This window comes from Xiphophorus couchianus, chromosome 7 (assembly GCF_001444195.1).
Source record: "Xiphophorus couchianus chromosome 7, X_couchianus-1.0, whole genome shotgun sequence".
NCBI lineage: Eukaryota > Metazoa > Chordata > Actinopteri > Cyprinodontiformes > Poeciliidae > Xiphophorus > Xiphophorus couchianus.
The window spans coordinates 2,995,850-3,017,922 of record NC_040234.1 but is presented as its reverse complement, the minus strand read 5'-3'; the positions used below and the strand labels follow the sequence as shown (position 1 = coordinate 3,017,922).

The window sequence follows — 22,073 nt, the reverse complement described above, 5'->3', positions numbered from 1 at the left end:
GAAGGCAAAAATGGTTCTCAGAGTTGTTGAGGTTGCTGACCCCTGGTCTCGTGTGCTAGAGAACAAACAGGATTTTATTGAAGATTTGAGAAACAAAGTTCATGCTCCCCCAGGGCTTGAAGTTGTTTGATTGAGGTTTTGTTCAAGTAGAAATACACTGCTGATTAACACACAGTCAACAAAACAAGCAAATTTATGTCTGACATGAGTTCATCACACAAACAGCAAACCCTCTCATTATTTTGACCTTTAATATCTGAGTTAGGATTTCATAATGCAAACAGTGCCTTGCAGATGCATTCATACAACTTGAACTTTTTCACATTTTGTCTCTTTACAGCTACAGACTTTAGTATGTTTTATTGGTATTTACTATCAGAAAGTAGTTCAGAATTGGAGCATATTTGTATTTAGCTCCTGTCTTGGCACTGATTATCAACCGGATTTAGGTCTAGACTATGACTGGGTAATTTTAACATGAATATGCTTTGATCTAAAAACCACTCCATTGTAGCTCTGTGTGTATGTTTAGGTTCATGGCGTTCTAAAAGTAGAACCTCTGCCTCAACTAACAGGATGTTAGTTCTGTATCAAAATATCTTATCATTTGATATACAGTATGTTATTGATATAGATTAAGAAACTAAGCAATTTATCTGCATGCACTGATGACATCCAGAGGTGGGTAATAACAAGTTACATTTACTCAGTTACATTTACTAGAGTAACTTTATTGAAAAAAAATTACTTTTAGGAGTAGTTTTACTACACCGTACTTTTTAATTTTACTTGAATAATATTATAATAAAGTATCACTACTCTTACTTGAGTGAACTTTCTGGATACTTTACTCTACTCTTAATATAATTTCAAGCATTTAAAAAGGCTTCTTCAAATTTGCTGTAATGCAGACCACTACAGGGGATACTTCCTGCCCACAGCCATCAATATCTACAGCACAACAACTCTTTGAAGGACATTGAATAATATGAGCTACAACAGAAATTAATATCCCTGCTTTAGGATAAATAAAGTATTTTTCAATTGAATTCAATTTGAAGTGAATGTGTCAGTACTAGAACCAAAGCCAATATATGGTAAGCGGATATGAAAGTGGGAAAATATTTTTGTCTTGTAATTAGGCTTAAGAAAGTTGCGTATGCGCGCGTTTTAACTGAAAACAGTGAACCTGCCTGAACCTGCGTGAGAAGACACTGAAACCAGAGCCAGCATCTCGTGACTCTCGGGTATGCGCTTAGGCGCGTGCTCAAACGTCACTACTCTCATCCAACGAGTGGGTTGACCGACCAATTAAAGCGTTCAGTGGATACGGATCGACCAATAGCAAAGATGAAGGGAGGTGACGTCAATGTGGCTAGCATACCACCGCTGTATGCCTGTGAACTTGTCGCAGCAGGCGAAAGAAGAAACCGTCAAAGAAAGAAGATGGCGAGAGGCGGCCGCAGCTTACGGAGAGTAGCAGAGTACCTGAAGCAGTTACCGAGCACAGCGAGCCGGGAAATCCAGGCCAGGAATAATGTCAGGTAAAGAAGTAGCCTGTTTGCTGTCGACTAAACCCGAAGGAGTTTGGGGAGAAACACCCAAGGCTCCCAGCACACCCAGGCAGCAACCCGAGCCTTAGCGAACTTACTCCGTTCACTTTGGGGGACAAAAAGCTTGTTTTATTGATAACTAAATGTGCCAGAATTTAAATAACTGCACTATTTTTAAAGTTAATCTTTAAATGGCTGTATCTGATAACAAGAACCTCGTTTTTTTTCAAAGACTGAAACGTCAGGGGCGTTGCTAGGGGAAAAGCCGATTTGGGCTGGGGTCTACAAATATTCTAATCAGTCACTAAGTACTTTGGCTATGAGCTACATTTAGTCCAATAGATCTGGTATGTATCATAATGTGATGTACATCAACTTGCTGCTTCTCGCACAAAATTTGCCCACAGTCACTTTGTTGCTGTTCAAATCTGAAACCAAAATAAGTCTGGAAAAACACTGATACTGTGATTGCTATTTCAGCCTCAATCGTCAGGAATTCATTAATTCTAATCTATTAATGACACCAACATATTGATAAAGTTACCGATTTCAATCTCGACATGGTCTAGAATGTAGTGTCAACGATGACCTGGATCACCAAATATTCCTGTCTTTAATAGACGCTAATTCAAGCAGTATATTCTCTATCGCATAGTTATTACAGGTTTCCTTTATAAGTCTCTGTGATATATAGGTATGATTTTTCTGCACCCTGTTGAGTTGATTGCTCGTCACGGTCAGCCATTTCTTTTGTGGTACACCTGTGTGAGGTCAGGACAAAGTGTCAGCTGTCTCATGTTCCAGGTACTGGTGAACTGGCTCCTGTTGAAGGTCTGCATTAGGAACAGGTGGTCAGACGACACTTCATGACAAACATCTACTGGTGACATAATGTTATGTCAGCTCATAAAGTTATAATTGGATATCTATTTATTTTTTAAGCTATTATGTAAGAGGTATGTGCAGGGTGTAGCTCTAAAGAAATTAATGCCGCAGATTATCTTCCTAATGCGTAAAGCCTTGAGGATATGAGGTTGCTGTGGTTTTGGATTACAGTGTGATTTTAGTTTTGGAGTATTTGTATGTTTTGCATTCCTGTGACTTTTTCAGTGTTTTCAGTCTCATTTTCCCCTCTGTGTTCATTCTGTTCCCATTTCTTTGTGTTTTAATAGTCTGTATGCTAGTGTTGCACAATATATCGGCTTTTTTTTTTTTTACCACTTCAGTATCCATCTGATAAATAAATCTGGGCCAGTATTAACAAATGTTTCTGTTTCTGACAGCAGAGGGGCTTGATCGTGTGGTATTTGTTTGGTCATGGAACTGGAAGATATTTTAAATATCAAAAATAAAACAGTGTTTTAAATAAATAAAAAGAAAATGCAAACCATACAAAACCTAAACCATAAATATGTTATATAATAGATTATTAGTTTCTATAAGTGAAATAAATTAGCTTAAAAAATATTAATGATTATTGTGATTTATTGCTTATTGTGACAGGCGTAACACTAGCAAGGCTAACTGCTGATAAAAGAAGCTAAAGTCAGTTTGAAATGCCTCCTGATCATTTTGTTTTTGTCTACAACAGTAAAACTTTGCTTTACAATGAATAGTCCTTTAACAAACACAGCATCACATTGACTGCTCTTAATTTCAGTAATAAGTGACTGTTCACTGCAGGAAGGCTAGAACATATTTTCAATTCTGTTATATTTTCTTCTTTTATTCTACTCTTGAAATTAGGCTAAAATCAATATTAACATATTTTCCTGATGTCGTTTGCACCATTCTGATAAAATTGTAGACATCATTGATGTATTTATTGAATAATTCATAAATGTTTCGAAGTGTTTTGGACTGTGATAGAAAGTTGCCTCCATGGGGCAGGGAAACATCTGGTACCAGGGACCCAGCTATAGGGTGGACTGCCAGGCATGTCGAGCCAATGAAAGCAGCCAGCCCCGTCCCTCAGCAGCGGCCAATCACAGACAGCAGCCCCACATGCCGCCGCTGTCACGGTAGCAGGACCCCATTTAAGGTGCAAGCTCAGGGCTGCAGTGTATGTTACAAGTCAGCGTGTTCCCCCTGAGGATTAACAGAGTCCTCATTCATGCCGTCAAGACGGATCTGGGTCAGACCTGTTCACTTGATCCCAGAAGCGCTGGAGAAGAAACTCCAGTTGTGATAACTGATCAGTCATTTATTAATTAATTAGTTTCAAATTTCAACACTTTCCACTGCTTTTTTTTTCAGTTTAAATTGATTTAATCAAAAATCAAAGTAAAAAACTGCGTCTTTTCAGAACAACGTTTAATGTACGTTTTGCATTCTTGTTGTTTGTTTTTACTATGTATTTAAGTATTTTTTCTTTTAAGATTTAGTTGGATGTACTCAAGTGTTCTGTTTTTAATTTTGCTTGATTCCTGTAGAGTTTGCGTGCAATGTAAATAAAATGTATTACTATTATTTATTTTAGCTTTACATTTGTGTTTCTAAATTGCCACACCTATATGGCAAACATATTAGAAGAGAACATTTCTAAACGTTTGAGTGAGAGAGCAGTCACTGTAAAACTGGGCTTTGCTGGTTTAAAACAATAAAATGATTTGGAATTGACATTTTAATCCTCGTCCATCTTTAGAGCCTGATATTAGTGACTAGTTCTATTTTAATGGTCATCATAACTACTTGTAAACCTCAGCCTTCATATGAATGCAAACTGTCTCAACTGCCTGAGACTGCACTGACTCTATATCAAGTTCCTTAATGTGTCTGCAGAAGATTATCTAACGATTAAAATGGCTGGTATTCAATCTTTCTTTATTCAAATAATCAGGGTTGATCAAACGCCAGTTCTTCTCAAACATAAAAACTTAATCCCAGAATTACCCATCTAACACGGCTTTAAACTGATTTTGACCGCCGATAACTTTAACTTAACCTGGCTTATATTCCAACTGAAGCCTAGTTCCACCCAGTTCTGGACTTTTTGTCCTCAGGAAAAGCTCAGGTGATCAGAACTGACTGGAAAAGTTTGGCTGCATGGTCATGCAGGTCTCTTAAAGCTCATTGTAAAGTGTGTGACCTTGGCCTTGTTGCATTACAGAGGGTTTCTACATTCGCCTGGATGTTAAATCCTTCAACTAGACAAGGACAAATCTAATGAAACAGCTTTATTTGTAGTTCTGCTGCAGTAGAATAAAGCAACACCACCTAACTTATTTATATAAAAAAACACTTATTGCATTACCTTGCAGTTGCTGTGTAATAATGTGTATATTTACTGTCATTGAGAACACAGATCAGATAGTCAGAAGTAGGTCTGTCACAATAAATCAATTAATTGTATGATAAACTAAAACAAACTCAATAATTTTCATTTGCTTGATTTATCATTTTTATTTTCTCTCTCTTTCTACCAAAACTGGTCTTCAGTCTGCTGCTTTGGTTTCAACTATCCCTTTTTTGAAAGACAATGTTGTCAACAGAGACTTCAGAATTCATTTAATTTGTTGTTTCTGTTTTATTTTGGATATTTAAAATGTCTTCCCGTTTTAATGGTTAAATATTCATCAGATTTTAAAGTTTATTGATCTTTGAAAATGTGTTCTTGCATTGTTCTTCCATTATTACTATTATATTACTTGAACATTGTCGCAAAACAACAATATTATTGTTTGTCGCAATAAGTTCTGGGACAGTTTGTCATCTGGAAAAATTAGTTGTTTTGACAGGTCAGAAGTAAACGTTGCTGAGTGAGAGAGCTCAGAACATTCGCTTGAAATTTTAGTGTTAGAAATACGCCATATTGTCAGCAATATACTCAGTTCTGCTCGTCTATTTTAGATAAAAGTAGATGAAGTTTTATAATGTTTGTGTTTGATAACTGGTATTTTTTACTTCTGATTATCATACGGTAAGATTTTAATTTCCTTTTAGAAACTGAAAATAAATATCCATATGTGCAACAATGTTCAAATCGAAACACACTCCGACAAGGGCGTCCTCATTTTTTCCACATGACTCTGTAGTTGTCCGTCATTGGTTTCTTGGGTATGGAAAGACAAAACTTAGAGAATGGTGGCGGTCAGTGGGGAAACCTCTTCCTGTGATGCATTCACTTCCTGTCCTGTTGGAAGTTTATTTCTGGAGGCGCGTCAGCTTCCTAGAAAACAGCCTGTGGAGCCAGAGTTCCTGCTGATTTACAGTGACAGCCCAGCATGCAAATGTTGGGACTTCACAGGGGTGTGTAATAATTCTCTATTTGTATTCAGAGTATGTTTGTTGTCATTTGTGCCTCTATATATATATTGCAGTATTTATAACACTTTTAAAAAGGAGAAAAAAATATAATTTTATTTTTGATGCATTGAAAAAGAGAGAGAATAAACTCCTGCATATTGAGCAGTAGAACAAGAAAATCATTTGCCGTTCTTGTCACCACATTGAATTCAGAATGTTACGTTGCTTTGTAAACTTCAGCAACTGGCAATAAATATAACAGCCTGTGTTGTAAACTGTGATCTTTTAAAATGTATATTCTAAATTGCAGGTAAAGCAGAAATGGGTATTGTTAAAAATGCAAAAACTTGGAACCACAAAACCTCAATTAAGAACTGGCTAGTTCCAAAGTTGTGGCTTTTCGTTTTCTAGTCTGTAATTATGTTGCACAAAGGATTCATCACAGAGGCACCAACAATGTTTCGCCAACATTAAGATAGAGATTTTTCAGAAAAACCTGAAGAGATTCATCTCATGTTGTTCATCAGCCTTCATCATGCCACTTCTCTGGCTTGCTTCACTTTTTGGCCTTTACGCTTTTCTTCTTCTTCACTTTGTAGAGTGAAGATGCACTGACCAGGACCATCTTTATTTCTCGTTTTATTTGAGGTCTTGCATACTGATTTTATGTCCCTTAAAAGGACAGAATTGTGTAAAGTCAACTTCTTTTTTTTTTACATAATTTTGTAATATTCTCTCATCAAAAACATACCTGGAGACGGTGTCCGAGAAACGCCCTCATGTGATCACTTTGTCCCCAGAAGTGATCCCTGTTGAAGTCTGCTTGTATTTGTCGAGATCATCATATCAAAGTCCGCAAACTCTGACGTAAAGTTGACATGCTGCACTCTTTATCCCTCAGCTAGACTGACTTTAGATCATAAAACCTCTGCTGTCTCCTATGACAAAGAGCAACGTTTCCATTACAAATCTGCGCAAATATTTGTCTATTTTTCGCTAATGTCGAAAAAACACTTTCGCCATTGCGGTGCTTCCATTAAATAAGAAATGAAATGAAAATTAAACTTGCATGAACTTGTTCACAAGACAAAACATTCAAAATCATGGCAGCTCATAATTCGGTCATGGCGCTAGCGCTCATCAACGGTCAGAGGAGACGTGGTATTCAGATGTTGGCGTGGCTACATGTGGAGAGTTTTGGGGAAATTGTAGTTTAAAAAAAACAACCCCATCATCCTTCTACAACTTCTTGTCATCTTATTTGGCGTTTCCACCAGTAGTAACATCCATCTATTCATCACGTGACTCGTGTCAAGTGATTCCATTACAGTTCTGTGAAATATGTGAATATTTTGATGTTTCCAAAAGAACACCTCAACTTAGTGCAAAAACTTTATAGGAATTTCTTTTTTCCCCCCGAAATTGGCGTGAATCCATTAAGCTAATTTATTTTTGTATTTTCAAGTTGTGCAATTTTATGGTTAATGGACATGCAGTGGTGCTCCTCTTTAAGCTCTGGTCTTTAGTCTAGTGTTTACCGCCCTGTTTCTGCTGACTCTAACTGAAAATATCTGGGGTTGTGTCGAGGACAAATCGAACAAGGTTTCCAAACTGAAAGTGTCTCTTGGTCTACAAGCCTCACCTTCTGTCCCTCTATCTGTTTGCCGACCAGATACCTGTCGTCATGTGGCATCCTGATGACGCGCGTGCCTCCTCTGCTGGGCGGAGCCATGTCCGGTCGGCCCATCGTCCTGCCGACACGCAGCTTCTTCAACCTCACCGACTCCTTCTCCAAGAGGAAGGAGTACTCAGAGAGACGCATCATCGGGTACGTTAGCGCCGTTTACCAGCTGTTTTCATTCATTCTTTGTGTGTCTTTTACTGAGTGGTGGTTTCTTACTCTGTTGTGAGATCTTATTTCCTGCTGTCAGATCAGCTACAGACAGGCCTGATGTTTAATACTTACGGTACTTTACCAAATTTGCAATGTCTAAAGTATGGGAAGGATCTAGAAGGAGGTGGGGGAGCTCAATATTTTTACAGATTATCTGTTTGAGATTAAACTGTTAGGGCATAGTGACAGTTTTATCAAATATGTCAGTTTTTAATTTTTTTAACTAAAAGTTACATGCAGTTGCATCACGTCTGCTTACTTTCATACTGAACCTGGCTCAGGTTCTGGTTCCGAGGAGCAACATCTGCTGCTTCTCTCTCATTTCCAGCTGTGCACTGCCTGTCAGCAGGCTGAAGGAGGGCAACCAATTTCTTCTCTCTCTTCCAAAAACCCAGTACAGCTGTTAAAATGCATTCATGGGAAATGCTTCAATTATGATGTAGGAACAAAATCTTCCTGGGTTTTTTTAAGTATATTTTTCTTGTAAATCAATTGTAAAGTGATACAATAATAAATAACTCTTATTGATGGCATTATTAAAGCTGGAGTTATTTTTGTTAGATTAATTGTCTTAGTTTTGTTTTTTGTGTGTAATTATTGTTTTTTAACGGGGTTCAGTTAGCATGTTAGCTACACCTTATTCTTCTGTCCCCCCTCCCCCACATATTTCTACTCCAAGAACCACGTCATGCTAGTAAAGGAAATCTCCGACTAGCTGGTGCTCTGAAGGTCAGGCCAGGATGATTACAGGGAAGAGGATGGAAACGAAGGACATTAGCAATGTCCATTACTAGACTTGCACGCTAGTTGTTTTTTGTGAGGAACAATTCATTCGTTAGAGAAGGTGCGGCTCGGCTTTAAACAAAGAAAAACATTTCAACTGACTGAAACGCAGATTGTGGAGAAAAACCTGAAAAACAACATCTGCTCACAGTAAGCAAAAACTTCAGTGCCTCAAGGACGTCCACAGGCTCTTTATGACTTTTAATGAGCGGGATAAATTCAGATCTCAGCAGGAACCTCAACGTTGTGTTCTGGCCCCGCTTAAAGGGGCAGCAGTGTTTTTGTTTTTTTTGTTTTTTTTAGGTCAGTTGTACATCCTTTTTTTGGTAAAAGCAGCGTTTTACGGAATGCATTGTTCTCCGGATGGTGCTTCCTCAGAGTAACACCGGCAGACACACTGCCAATTCATATGGAGCAGATTAGGTTTGGTTTCACACTGTCACAGAAAACAAAGAACACAATCCTGTCTTTGTGTCTCAATCTGCAACAAAATGAAACTCTTCTCGGCGAGATCAGTGTGAGGCCCAGGAAGGAAAGGGATGGAAAGCTCCACCTTACTGAAGATGGAGCTGAAATATGAATTAATGATTGTTTGAGTAATCGATTATTCCTTTAATTCTGGCGAATAATCGATTAATCAAATAGAAGATTTGGCATATACTACAGATTTTATATTTAATCATTTAAGTCTATTTTGTATACTATTGAAAATGCACAAAAATGCAAAGAAGCAAATAATTAAATTCCTTTTTTAAATGGCAAAGTATTTTTTATTGCTAAAAATGCAATAACAAAGCATTTGTCTAGTAAATGTTTGATTATTTGTAGCAAATGATGCATCTGCAGCATCTGTCAGTAATTCTGACATCAACGTGAAAAGCTCAGCCTTTTCTGTTTGACTTATCCACAGTACATTCTAGGGCTGAAACAATTGATCACATTAATCATGATTAGTCAGTTATTGAAGAAATTGTCAGTTAATATAGTAATCGTTTAATAATTAAATTACAGTCTAACAAAGGCCATTTTCTGAAAGGACAACACAGTACACCGATTCTGTTCATTACTTTCATGCACAGAATTTCTAGGCGCAGCCAAGGTGTTGAGGGGATCCGATTTGGTGGCCTTAGGATCTCATCTCTGCTTTTTTGCAGATGATGTGGTCCTTTTGGCTTCATCAGATCGTGATCTGCAGCTCTCGCTGGATCGGTTCGCAGCCGAGTGTGAAGCGGCCGGGATGGGGATCAGTGCCTCCAAATCCGAGGCCATGGTCTTGAGCCGGAAAAGGGTAGAGTGCCTTCTCCGGGTCAAGGGGGGTGTCCTGCCCCAGGTGGAGGAGTTCAAGTATCTCGGGATCTTGTTCACTAATGAGGGAAGAAGGGAGCGGGAGATCGACAGGCGGATTGGCGCAGCGTCTGCTGTCAAGCGGGCGCTGTACCGGTCCGTCGTGGTGAAGAGAGAGCTGAGCCAAAAAGCGAAGCTCTCGATTTACCGGTCGATCTACGTTCCCACCCTCATCTATGGTCATGAGCTTTGGGTCATGACCGAAAGAACGAGATCGCGGATACAAGCGGCCGAAATGGGTTTTCTCCGTAGGGTGGTTGGGCTCTCCCTTAGAGATAGGGTGAGAAGCTCAGTCATCCGGGAGGGACTCAGAGTAGAGCCGCTGCTCCTTCACATCGAGAGGAGCCAGTTGAGGTGGCTTGGGCATCTGGTCAGGATGCCTCCTGGACGCCTCCCTGGTGAGGTGTTCCGGGCACGTCCCACCGGGAGGAGGCCCCGGGGAAGACCCAGGACACGCTGGAGGGACTATGTCTCTCGGCTGGCCTGGGAACGCCTCGGGATTCCCCCGGAAGAGCTAGAAGAAGTGGCTGGGGAGAGGGAAGTCTGGGCCTCCCTTCTGAAGCTGCTACCCCCGCGACCCGACCTCGGATAAGCGGAAGAAGATGGATGGATGGATGGATGGATGGATGGATGGACAACACAGTTAGAGCAGTAATTAATCCAAAACTGTCCAAAGAATACACAATTTTACCTTTAAGAAGAAAAACCTTCATCTAAGAAGAAGATTTGTTTGATACAAATAATCAAGTGTATGCTGATGTAATACTCTTATTGGTTAAATAAAAAGTCTGCAGAATTTGAATTGCTAGCCGTAGCCTTACAGTGTAGGGCTGATCTGTTGATTATTTTTTGGATTAACCACCAATGGGAGCTGAAGAGATTTTTAAAAAAAAGACTTTGAACCAGGTGAAGCTAAAACGGTCGCTTGGAGAGTTCTGGGTAGAACAGATTTACAGACAAAGAAGTTGTCTGTTTTTGTTTTGTTTTTTTTGCATCTTAAATGTAAAATGTATTTAGTCTTTAATTGCTCTGGCTGTGTTGTTCTTTCAGCAAATGGCCTTTTTAAGAGTCTGTATACTCTAGTTAATCATTTGACGATTATTTGAACAATCGATTAATCACGTTTAATCTGATTAATTGTTTCAGCCCTGCCCAGAGCTGTTTTGCCCTGTCATTGCCGTCCTTCACAGGTTGAACTTTCATACTTTAAGTACCCGGAACGCCTCACTGTCCACATGTATGAGTGACGCACTAAGTGTTCCACACAGAGGTCATAATCACTAAATCTGCAGGTATAAATAGACACCAGAAGCTGCCAGCTATTTTCCCCCTAGCTGGAACTGGACATTGTCTCTGCGTGTCCCTCACTCTGCACGTCCTAGCTCTATTCCAGAGCTTCACAATCACCACGGCTGATCTTAATTTAATTGTTTCTTTTTTTCTTTTTTTTACCCCCAACTGGCGTCCACGCTCCTCTCTCTCCTCAGTCATGGGTCCTGCATCGTCCCGTCCTGTTGGATGTTGCGTCACATGAACCGCCCACTGACCTTCACTCCCCTCCCTGTTCTGCAGGTATTCCATGCAGGAAATCTATGACGTTGTGGCGGAGGTGGAAAACTACCGCCACTTCGTTCCCTGGTGTAAGAAGTCGGACGTTGTGTTCAGGCGCTCCGGGTTCTGCAAGGCCAAGTTGTCGGTGGGCTTCCCCCCTGTGGTGGAGAACTACACCTCCCTCGTCACGACGGTGCGACCCCATCTGGTCAAGGTAACGCACAAGCATGAATAGCCCAAATACAGCGCTTCGTAAAAGTATTTACACCCTTTCATTCACCTGGATGTACTTTAGACAGACTTTTCTTGTTATAAATTTGCACAGAAATGTGAAGTCATAGGAAAATGACACAGGTTGCCAGTATACTTTAGGGGACAAATCTGAAAAGTGCGGTAAATGTCGCCGGGTCCGGGAATCGAACCTGAGACAGCCGTGTCGAGGACTCAAGGCCTCCAATTGTGGGTCGCGCTAACCCCTACGCCACCACAGCACGCCCGCTACATCTATTTTTACCTCAATATAAATCCAGCTGTTCTCTGAAGGCCTCAGAGGTTTACTAGAGAATATTGGCCAACAAACAGCATGGAGACTTCAAGGGGTATGAAAACCTTTGCAGTGGACTGGTTTTGAGTCGGGGTTTACAATATACCGCAAGTATCGTTATCGCAATATCATTGTGCGCAATATTTATATCGCAAAGGACTGGAGAGCAATAATTGTTGCCTAATATAGCTTGTGACTTCTGAAGTTGTATTTTTTTATTTACTCTAATGCAATATTTAGATAGTAGGACAAAGTCTCATGTTAGCAACAGTTTTCATGTGATAGAAATGACATGCTAACGGTCACATAGAGTAGGAAGCACAGACTGGAGAGAAGAAAGCAAGCAAATATTGCAATATTTCTAATATGATGCTGCCCTATATTTGAGCATATACATGGATGTGTGCAATGATTTGAGATATTTTATTATGGCTTAAATAATTTTTTTCCCCACAATGTGAGGGGAAATAATGGGAGAAATGTAAATTTTTTAAGGGAAAAAGCAGAAAAATGTAATGAAATCCATTAAGATGGGAACATTTGTTTGTCAGAAAACTGCTACAACTTGCTGAGTAAAGTTCCCAAACTGTTCCACATCTAAAGTGTGTTTAATATTCAGCGTAGTCACAAGTTCACCTTTTCAGAGGGATTTCAGCACCGACACCAATAACAGAATAGAAATAACCTTTGTTTTCCCTCGATGGGGAAAATATAAAAACTGAAGTAACAATGACAGACTGTACAGTAAGGACACATTTACAGCATAAGAAAAAGTTACTATATAGTTATTCACAATATCATTCTCTAATTTAAAGAAATCTGAGTTGGGTCTTTTAAAACATCTACAAAATGTTGCTAAACAGCAGCTGTTTCAACAGTCCGATGTGGGCTGTAGTTGGTGTTAGCCTCTGATCATTTTGGGGGGATAAAGGCAGGGCTGAAAAAACAGATCAGTAATGGAGAAGTTTGCCATGATGGGTGAACTTTAAACAGAGTTTTTGACAGATTTCTGCTTTGTTACTTTTAAACTAAAGTTTCCAGAAGCGACTCTGTTTCCCCCTCTGCCTCTGTAGAACCTCACACGTCAGTTTCTTTTTTTTTTTTTTTTTAATTAATCTTTTATTTAGAAAGGCAAGTTACAATTACTTTGTACAATCCAGCTTCCACCACAATGGAAGTATGAGAAGGAATAACGTAAGCCAATCCAGGGTTTTTGTATAGTAACCGAACATCCATAACAGAAGAGTGAGTGGGGGGTAGGGTGGGATTTTTCTAATGTTAGGGAAAAAACACAATCAAGAGCATAATTTTGCCCTAATCCTAAACCAGGGTACAATACACAGCACAACAATATTTGCATGTGATAAACATATTTAGTCCACAGGAATTACTGATTTTACAGTTTGTCCATTTAGACCAGATCCTGAAGAATGATTCCCTTTGACCTTGAACAGAAAAAGAGAACTTCTCCAGAATGTAAATGTCCTGTACAATATTGACCCAGTCCTCAACTGTAGGTGCTTCAGGCTTTAACCATTTTCTAGTGATTGTCTTTTTGCTCGCTGCCAGAAGCATTGAAGCAGTTTTTGTTATCATCCAGAGTCCAGTTAACAAATGAAATGTTTCCTAAGTAAAGGGATTCACATTTACATGGGATTCTTTCAGCAAAGATGTTATTTAGGTGGGAACACATTTGTTCCCAAGAAACTTTAATCACCGGACAACCCCAGAAGATGTGGTGATGATTTGCCCCGTTTGTTCCACAGAGTCTCCAGCATGTGCCTCTGCTGCTCCGATGTTTTTTTCTGAACTGGAGTTACAAATTATCGAACAGTGTTTTCCCAACAGTCACCCATCAGTTTCTATAGAAAACAAACCCGTTCCACTCGAACTCAGACTTGATCTGCCTCTGTCAGGATGACTCTGCGATTTGAATGACATAACGACATAAACTTGTACAACTCATTTTTAATTAAAGTATCAATAATAATAAATGTACATATATGTGAATAAATTGCTGCCTACAGGACAATTAAAAAATGAATGAAACAAAAAACAGGGCAATATTTCATTATTTAATGTATTTGAGCCAAAGAGCCTCTTCTGTTAGCCTGTGTCTAGAACCGCCTGTGTCTGCAGGTCTGAGGCATTTTGCTAGCATGTTTTCTATCATTCTTATAGCTTGATAGGAAGCCTGATCCAAACTGGCAACCCACATTCATAAAATGGTGAAATAATATTGACCACAAAACATTGTATTTCTAAAAGATATCAACGTTTTTCCTACACAATCCTAACAAACGTTTTTGGGGGTTTTTTTCTCCGAAGAGTTTTTGCGGTGCTAGTGGCTCGTATTTTTTTTGACAGTAGGCAGACAGGAAGGAGGGTGAGGAAAGGAGGGAAGACATGCGGCAAAGGTCGTCGGGACTGGGAGTCGAACCCGCGACGTCCGCGTCGAGGACTAAGGCCTCCAAACGTGGGGCGTGCTAACCCCCTGCGCCACCACAGCACGCCCCTAACAAACGTTTTTAATGTTCTCTTCACAATATTTATTTATTTACTATTAATCTATTTGTATGATTTGTTCTTTAAATTGCCAATTATATTATTTTTCGGTCTCAGAAAATGACTGAGGGATGAAGAGGCTGATGTCTGGTTCTTTAGGTTCTGATGGGTCTGCGGTTCCTCTCCTGATCCATTCTGTCTGATCTCAAACAACCCACCGAATATCGCCGACACATTTTTTTTAATGCCCCTGTTAAACTTCACTGTAATTGTTTAGCCTGGAATCTGTGTCTTCCCACTCATAAGTAAAATAATAATAATAAATATAGGGCATAATAAAATATTATGTAATACACAAACCGTTCATTCTAACCCTGTGAAGAGACAACTTTCCAGACCATAGTGGTACAACTTCTGTTACTGTTGTTTTTTGTTTTGAGTTTCTTGTGCTTTTTATTTTTATTACGGTTTTGCTTTTACTTTGTTTTTTTCTGGGGTTTATTGTTTCTGTACACTGTTTATTCACTTGCTTCTTTTTTCAGTTCGGTTTCAGAAATACTGTATTGAGAATTACTACAATTGGTATTTTTTAAAATTGTTACCCCGCTATAAAAATGAACTGGACTAACTTGTTCAAAATGGGTAAAACAGCAGTAAGTGTGAACCAAAAGATGAACTGCAGTGTAAAGATTGGAAGGTTATTGAAAGGCAGAACCCTGTGAAAATAAAAACTTCTGAACAAATGGATAGTAAATTATGGGTTAATATGAGTAAATCATTTATATAGAATTGGGAACTGGAACATTAGATGAGTATGTGAATTATTTCCCTCCATGCTGAGAAGGTAGTAAATATTAAAAAAAAGCTTCAGCAGGAATATTTTATAAAAAGGAGATTTCAGAGGGAGAAGAGGAAATCTAAGATCAAATAATTCAGGGTGTTGTGGAAAAGAAGGACATTTGGCCAGAAACTGTCCTGAGAAACAAAACGCCTGAGTATAATTAGAATCAGCTCTGAGTGAACCAGAGTCTTATAATGAGACATTGCATCCCAAATGAGATGAAGTGAATGAAATGGAAATTTATCAAACAAAGGAAGTTTTGCTAAATTTACACAATTTGCTATCAATGGTTAACATTAAGCCTGAAATAACTATTGGTTATTGGGAAAAAGATCTTTTTGTGTGACACTGGTGCATGAGGAGCTACTTGTAGAGAATCAACACTAAACTGTAATAAGACATGATTAAAAGCAACTACAGAAAGAAGAGAGTGTTGCAAATAAAATAAGAAATACATTTTAAAAAACAGGAGAGAGTGTTGCAAATAAAAATAAGCAGGAGGAAGCAACAAGTATGTTTATTTAGACTAGAGAACAATGAAGCACCAGGGAGGAGTTGCAACTCCTGCTCACAGCAGCTTGCAGCAGCTCAGCAGGGGAGAACAGGCAGAATCAACCGGATTTTCCTGTGATCAGCCAATCAGATCAGTTGGTTTTTTTTAAACTATTTTATTAAATGAATCAAAACTGTTATTGTTATGTACTTTGATGCACCTTGCTTTGTGTTCAATCAGATAATGGTCAAAATCCACAAATGGAGCATTTATTAGGAAATAAAACCAGTTAAAATTGGAATCGTTAGTTAAGAACTAAAGATGAATCGGTTTGGACTCAGGACTTTCATTTACATACTTCTGGAGAACATCTGGGGACTACTGTGGTATTTGTTTTCTACATTTAAACATAACTCTCACATTAGCTGGAAAAATAACCCAACCCAGCTCTTTTTAAGCTGATTGACTTTGGAGGGGAAAACAAATCCAAGAGACTAAAAGCTGTAAACCACAAAAGGACAGGATGTTCCTCTGAGCCTGACTGAGCAGCAGGTCTCAGGTTGTTCTGTGATTTGTGAGCCCAGGAGTGATGAGGTCAGAACAAAGAGTGTGGAACCAGCTGCTCCAAACAGCCACACCTCCCTCCCTGGATGGACGGCTGGAGGAAATATTAGGTTAAAGGTCAGATTTTTGGGGCAACGATACCAGAAGGTTTCAGATTGTAAATAAATGAGTGAGGTGTCACTCTGTCAGTGGAAGTTTGAAGCCACCTAAATGGGTTTATGTGTGTGTGTCCTTAGGCGTCTTGTTCAGACGGGAAGCTGTTCAACCACCTGGAGACGGTGTGGCGTTTCAGCCCGGGCCTCCCTGGTTACCCTCGGACCTGCACCGTGGATTTTGCTGTGAGTAAAGTAAACCATTCACACTAAAGTCTGTTGGAGGTTGGGTTTAATTAGTACTATAGATGACCAAGCAAAAAACTGATGGCATTTTAGCAAAACATCGTAATTGAGCATCAAGAGTAGCTGTGTGAATGTAGCCATACAGACATTAGCTGCTTTTCCATTACAAATGTGCAACATTATGTCAATATTACGCTAAAGTGGAAAAAAGACCATTTCACTGACAATTTCAGACTGTTTTTTTAAAATTAGGAAGCGCAATTAAAATCACAGGTGAATAAGTTTGTTGACGTGACAAGTTATTAAAAAACATCAGGCGCCATCATCCTCCAACTACTTCCTGTTGTCTCCTTCACAGTGTCCACTGTTGATCATGTGACTGGTGAACCAGATAACACCATAACAGAATTTGCTGGGCGATAAATTGTCCCAGTAATTATTGCGATAAACAATAATATTGTTGTTTTGAGACTATTTTTAAGTAACATAATGGTAATTTCATAATAATGCAAGAACACATTTCTCATAGATTAATAAACTCTGGACCTGGAAAACATTTTAAAATATCCAACATAAATAAACGAAACAACAGAAACGACAAATAAAATAAAATGAAGCAATAAGTCTCTGCAAACAAAACTGTCCTTCAAAAAAAAAAGAAAGAGACCAAAGAACCAGCATGAAGACTTTTGTCATCTAGTTTTTGACAGAAAGAGACAAAATAGAAAAACGATAAATCATGCAAATTAAAATGATTGAGCTTGTTTTAATTTATTATGCAATTGATTTATTGTTTATTAGGACAGCCATACTCGTGATACAAAAAGAAGTGTTTCCATTGTAGTGTTAAAAAATAAACCAATTTCAATGCAGCCAAAAAACACCCACTTCATCCTAGCACTGAATAGTTTTTTTTAATCAAAAACAAGCATTTTCTGAACTTGGCATGTTTCCATTAAGTAGATTTATTTTCAAAATGTCAAATTGTGCAACTTTATGGCCAAATGGAAACGCAAGTGTGTGTGACGATGCAGTTTCCCTGAGACCACATGTTGTCAGAAATGTTTGCTAACCTGAAGCCTGCCCCCTGTCCAGATCTCCTTCGAGTTCCGCTCCCTCCTCCACTCCCAGCTCGCCAACGTCTTTTTCGATGAGGTGGTGAAGCAGATGGTGTCGGCGTTCGAGCGCCGCGCCTCAACAATACACGGCGCCGAGACGCCCATCCCCCGCGAGCTGATGTTCCACGAGGTCCACCACACGTAGCACCCGCTGCCGACCTCCTACCCCCCGCGGCCCCGCCCACCAGCTTCACACGACAACACAAGAGAAACACAACGCCAAAGAGCCAGAGAACCGCCGGCCCCGCGCAGTGCCTTTCCCACAGCAGCAAAGAACCTTTCAGGAAGCGGTTGCCAGCCGTAACCATAGAAACGGAGCAGCCCGCTCGTTTTTAAAAAGAATATCTGCACCTCCATTTAAACCGTAATGTCACATCTGACAAAGCACATCAGGAAATCCAGCTGGAACCACGGAATGGCTAGCATTTTAGCGTTAGCATTTCTTAAAACTTTCTACTGATCGTCAGCTCTTTGTTGAACACTTTTCTACATGAAGTGGCCTTTTTCTAGGTGAGCCTTTTCTGGTTCCAGCACGTCGAACCGGAGGATTTGTTGCTTGTCTTTGTCAAATCTGATTGTAAAAGTCTCCGTTAGAGGAGTTGTGAATAAATCAGCCCGTTGAGAGAAGCTGCACTGAGCGACGCTAGGCGGGCGTTGAGATTGGTCTGATCGATTGGTTTATAGGGAAGTTTTTCTGTAGTTCACTATGAAGCATTTTCTAACCTCTATTTATATGAAAACACAAAGACAAAGAGGAGCATTAGAATGTATATAAAAAAAGAAAGCTAAATCTAAGAGATGTAAAGCAAGAGTGATGAATATAAAAGCTAATATAGTAAGCTAACATATTATAGAATCTATGTAGGAGGAGAGCTCCCTATGGGAGACATGACAGGTGGTACTGATGCTTGTGAAACAGGGGTGTCCAATGTGAGGCCAGGGGGCCATTTGTCGTCCTTGAAATGCTTCTGTTTGGCCGAATGGAGAAAATTCATGACTTCTTGACAATTGATAATGAAAAAAAAAATCATTGAATGGAAAACATGGAAAAATGTGGAAGTTATCTGTTTTACTTTGAATAAAGCAACAGTCCAAAGCCCCTTTAATGTTTTGGATCTTTTAATGAGATGCAAATAAAAAACAAATTGTGTTGTTGAGCTAGTAAAACCAAAAATAAAAATGACAAAGCAGTTTTTTCATTTCTAATTGAATGTTTAAATTTGCCAGTTTTGGCCCCCCTAAGGGCAAAGGTTTGGGCACCCCTGTTGTAAAAAGGTCAATGGTTTATAGAGGTCGGCCGAAGGGGAGCGTGCATCAGCAGGGTCCAGGTGAGGCTTTCAGGTACATCAGGAATCTGGACGCTCCTCTGCGGCCGCTTCACAAAAACAAAATGTGATCCCACAGGTCACGCAGTCAGAACACGACCCATGTCAGGTCGCTATGGAAACGGTTATTTCACTTTTACGCTGTCTCGTAGCGTTGCGTTCGCCGTCCTCCCTAACGGAGGAAGCCAAAAGTGATTCCGGTAGTTTCGGAATCAACGCATTTCTCTTCCACGCCTGCTGCAAGGGGAAACAAAAAAAACAAACAAATGGCAGATCGGATTTTAAAGGCACAAGCACACGAGGAAGGATGACATTTATCCCAACCTTCCTGGAACAAGCATGATCCCAGCTTGTATTTCTGCTGAGGATGTTCGAGCCACGGATCATCACCGTTCCGTTTCCTTTGCTTCCTCTTTTGACAGATTCCAGTTACAAATATGCATCAAAATCAGGTTTTGTTTTTTTGTCATTTTTATTTTGTTGGTTTTTGTATCACAAATAAACTTGAGTAAACAAACTGCAACGTCAATCGGGGAAAAAAATTAAATAAAGGTGAGATTACGTAGTTTCACAAAACGAGGTCTGACATTTTGGACATAATTCAAAGATTTTCTGACCAGTAGTTTTCAAAAACTGTCCTCTAGACTGCTCAGATTATAAGTTATTTTTTCCATTATTTATCTGAAAACATTTTTGAGTTTTGACTTTTTTTTTTGCTGTCACCAATATGACGGCATATTAAGGGTATTGTGGTATAGTAAAGAAAAAAAGAGAATTTCTGCCAAAAAAACACAGGACTTTTGAGATTAATCTCACAAATTTTCTAGAAAAGAACTTGGAAATTTCTGAGTTCGTAAAGTCGAAACATTTTAAACTTTTGGAACTCAGAAAATGTTCCGAGACCAATCTCAAAAATTCCAGCGTTCATTAGTAAATGTATTTCTCCTGTTTTTTCCCCTCTCTCTTCTATCTACAATGGCCCTAATATGTCGTCGTACTAATAATAGCAGATATTTATCTTTTTTCAGTAGCTCAACTCCCAAAATCAGGTTTTATTTTTACACATATCCAACTCATTAGGAGCTCATCAGTGCATTTTCAGCATTTGATCATTAATCTCAGTGGATTATGGGGAAAACGGACCGATTCCGTTCTCAGATGGGTGCGCGTCCCGGCAGCCGGTTCAGAGCGGTCCGAATGTTTCCAGCTCACCTCATGTTGGCTGCTGTTTGCTCAGCTTTCATGAACCAGTCAGATGTTCAAGGCTGCGGCGCCTTTAGTCCGGCTCAGCTCGGTAAACAGAGACACGCTCTCATTAACCTCTACCCCTCCATGCTTACAGCTTCCATTGATGTCTGGAACTGGAACTGATCAGATGACAAACCATGTGTGCTACTAATGTAATTCAATCAGGAAACGCTTGGTGTATGTTTTCAGAATGATTCACATCAGTATTATTGGGACAGTTTTTTGTGAAGTTGATTCAAAAGGGATGAAACTGAGGAAGGGAAGCTTGATCAGCAGATATGAGAGACTCAAGCTGCTCTCAAATTAAAGCTGCAGTATGTAATTTATTAAAAAAACAAACAAAAAGCTTTTTACATATTTGTTAAAATTAGTGTGAGTAAGATAATATGAGAAAAGATGTTATCCACCTCCTTCCTGAGTTGCTACTGCCGACTGAAGAAATGCTTCGCTCCTGACCAAAAACAACCAATCAGAGCCAGGAGGAGGGTCTTAGTGCTGTCAGTCAAGCTTGTGAATGTTCTGCTATATGTGCTAATGTCGGAGAAATGGCAAGAAAACTGTTTATCCACCGTCATTGGTGGGTATGCTATCTAGCCTTAGCGTTGAGGACAGCCTCTGCTGACATTGAAGTGTGGCAGAGAAAGGGGTGATAGGAGAGTGGTGCGCATGATTGACAGCGCTAAGTCCCGCCTCCTTTCTCTGTTTGGTTGTTTCTGGTTAGCACTGGGAGAAGACAGAGGAGATTGATTGATTTTTTTTCTCCAGAGATTCTCTCGTACTCTACTGCCACAACACGGTGACAGTTTCATGTAACTTATAAAATTATTCCAGCTTTAATGACTGAGCGGAAGCATAAAGGAACAAAACGATTAATTAGATTTGGAAGTTTGATTCTGTGGTCGACCCAAACGTCCCAACAGGAAGTTGTTTCCATGACAGTCTCAACTGTCCTGCCCACTCTGTGCCTGCAGGCCTGCTGGCTGCATATTTATCTCCAGTTGTAAAGGAACATCATCGTCATTATCTCCTATTTATTGTTTAGTTTTACCGATAAAGGTTTGTCTTTTTTATTTGTAGCTGATGGTTAACATTTACACAACGCAAACATTTCAATCCTGAAGGGTAGCTTTTTTTTTTTTTTTTTTTTGCACAACAATGTTATCTCCTCTTTGTCAGTTTTTTTTTATTTTTATGATTGCCTTCATTGTTTTATTCAGTTTTATTGTGGCTGGTTGTAAATGTTAACTCAGGCAGCTTCAAGTGTCAGTTTGTAAATATTAGTTTGAACATCTGAGGAAGCTGTACTCTGCTTTTTAGGAGAGGATGGAGACTGGTGTGTGAGAGTGTTTTTTTTCTGTAAAGGTCTTTGTGTGATAATGTGTTTTCAGTCTTCAGACGATGTACCAACTGCATGATGTATAAAGTACTTTTTTTCTAAAAAACAGAAAAACGACTTCCTGTGGTTTCTTTCTCGAAGAGTGACAAAGTTTAATGCACACATTTTTCCTGACCTTTGACCTGTTTGAACAGTCAGGTGTTTTTGTTACATAGAGCCTGAAGCCACTTTCAGGTAAAGTGTGTTCACAGAAAAGCAAGCTGATAGAAAAAACCGAAGTCATCGCATGAAGGTTAAAAGTGCGATTTTAACTTTTATTCTGAAACTAACTGGAGGTATTTGAAAACGGAAATGATATCAACTCTTCTTTAGCAAGTTGGATGTCATGCAG

General features: G+C 39.4%; 1 protein-coding gene across 1 annotated transcript; it reads left to right on the top strand.

The window, feature by feature from the left end:
• The first annotated feature begins 1,335 nt into the window (after positions 1-1,335).
• Positions 1,336-21,789, top strand: coq10b (coenzyme Q10B). The gene is made up of 5 exons (XM_028023305.1): positions 1,336-1,544; positions 7,471-7,626; positions 11,392-11,584; positions 16,554-16,655; positions 17,751-21,789. The coding sequence occupies exons 1-5, from the start codon at positions 1,351-1,353 to the stop codon at positions 17,916-17,918; spliced, it is 813 nt and encodes a 270-aa protein (XP_027879106.1). The 5' UTR covers positions 1,336-1,350; the 3' UTR covers positions 17,919-21,789.
• The last annotated feature ends 284 nt before the right edge of the window (positions 21,790-22,073 follow it).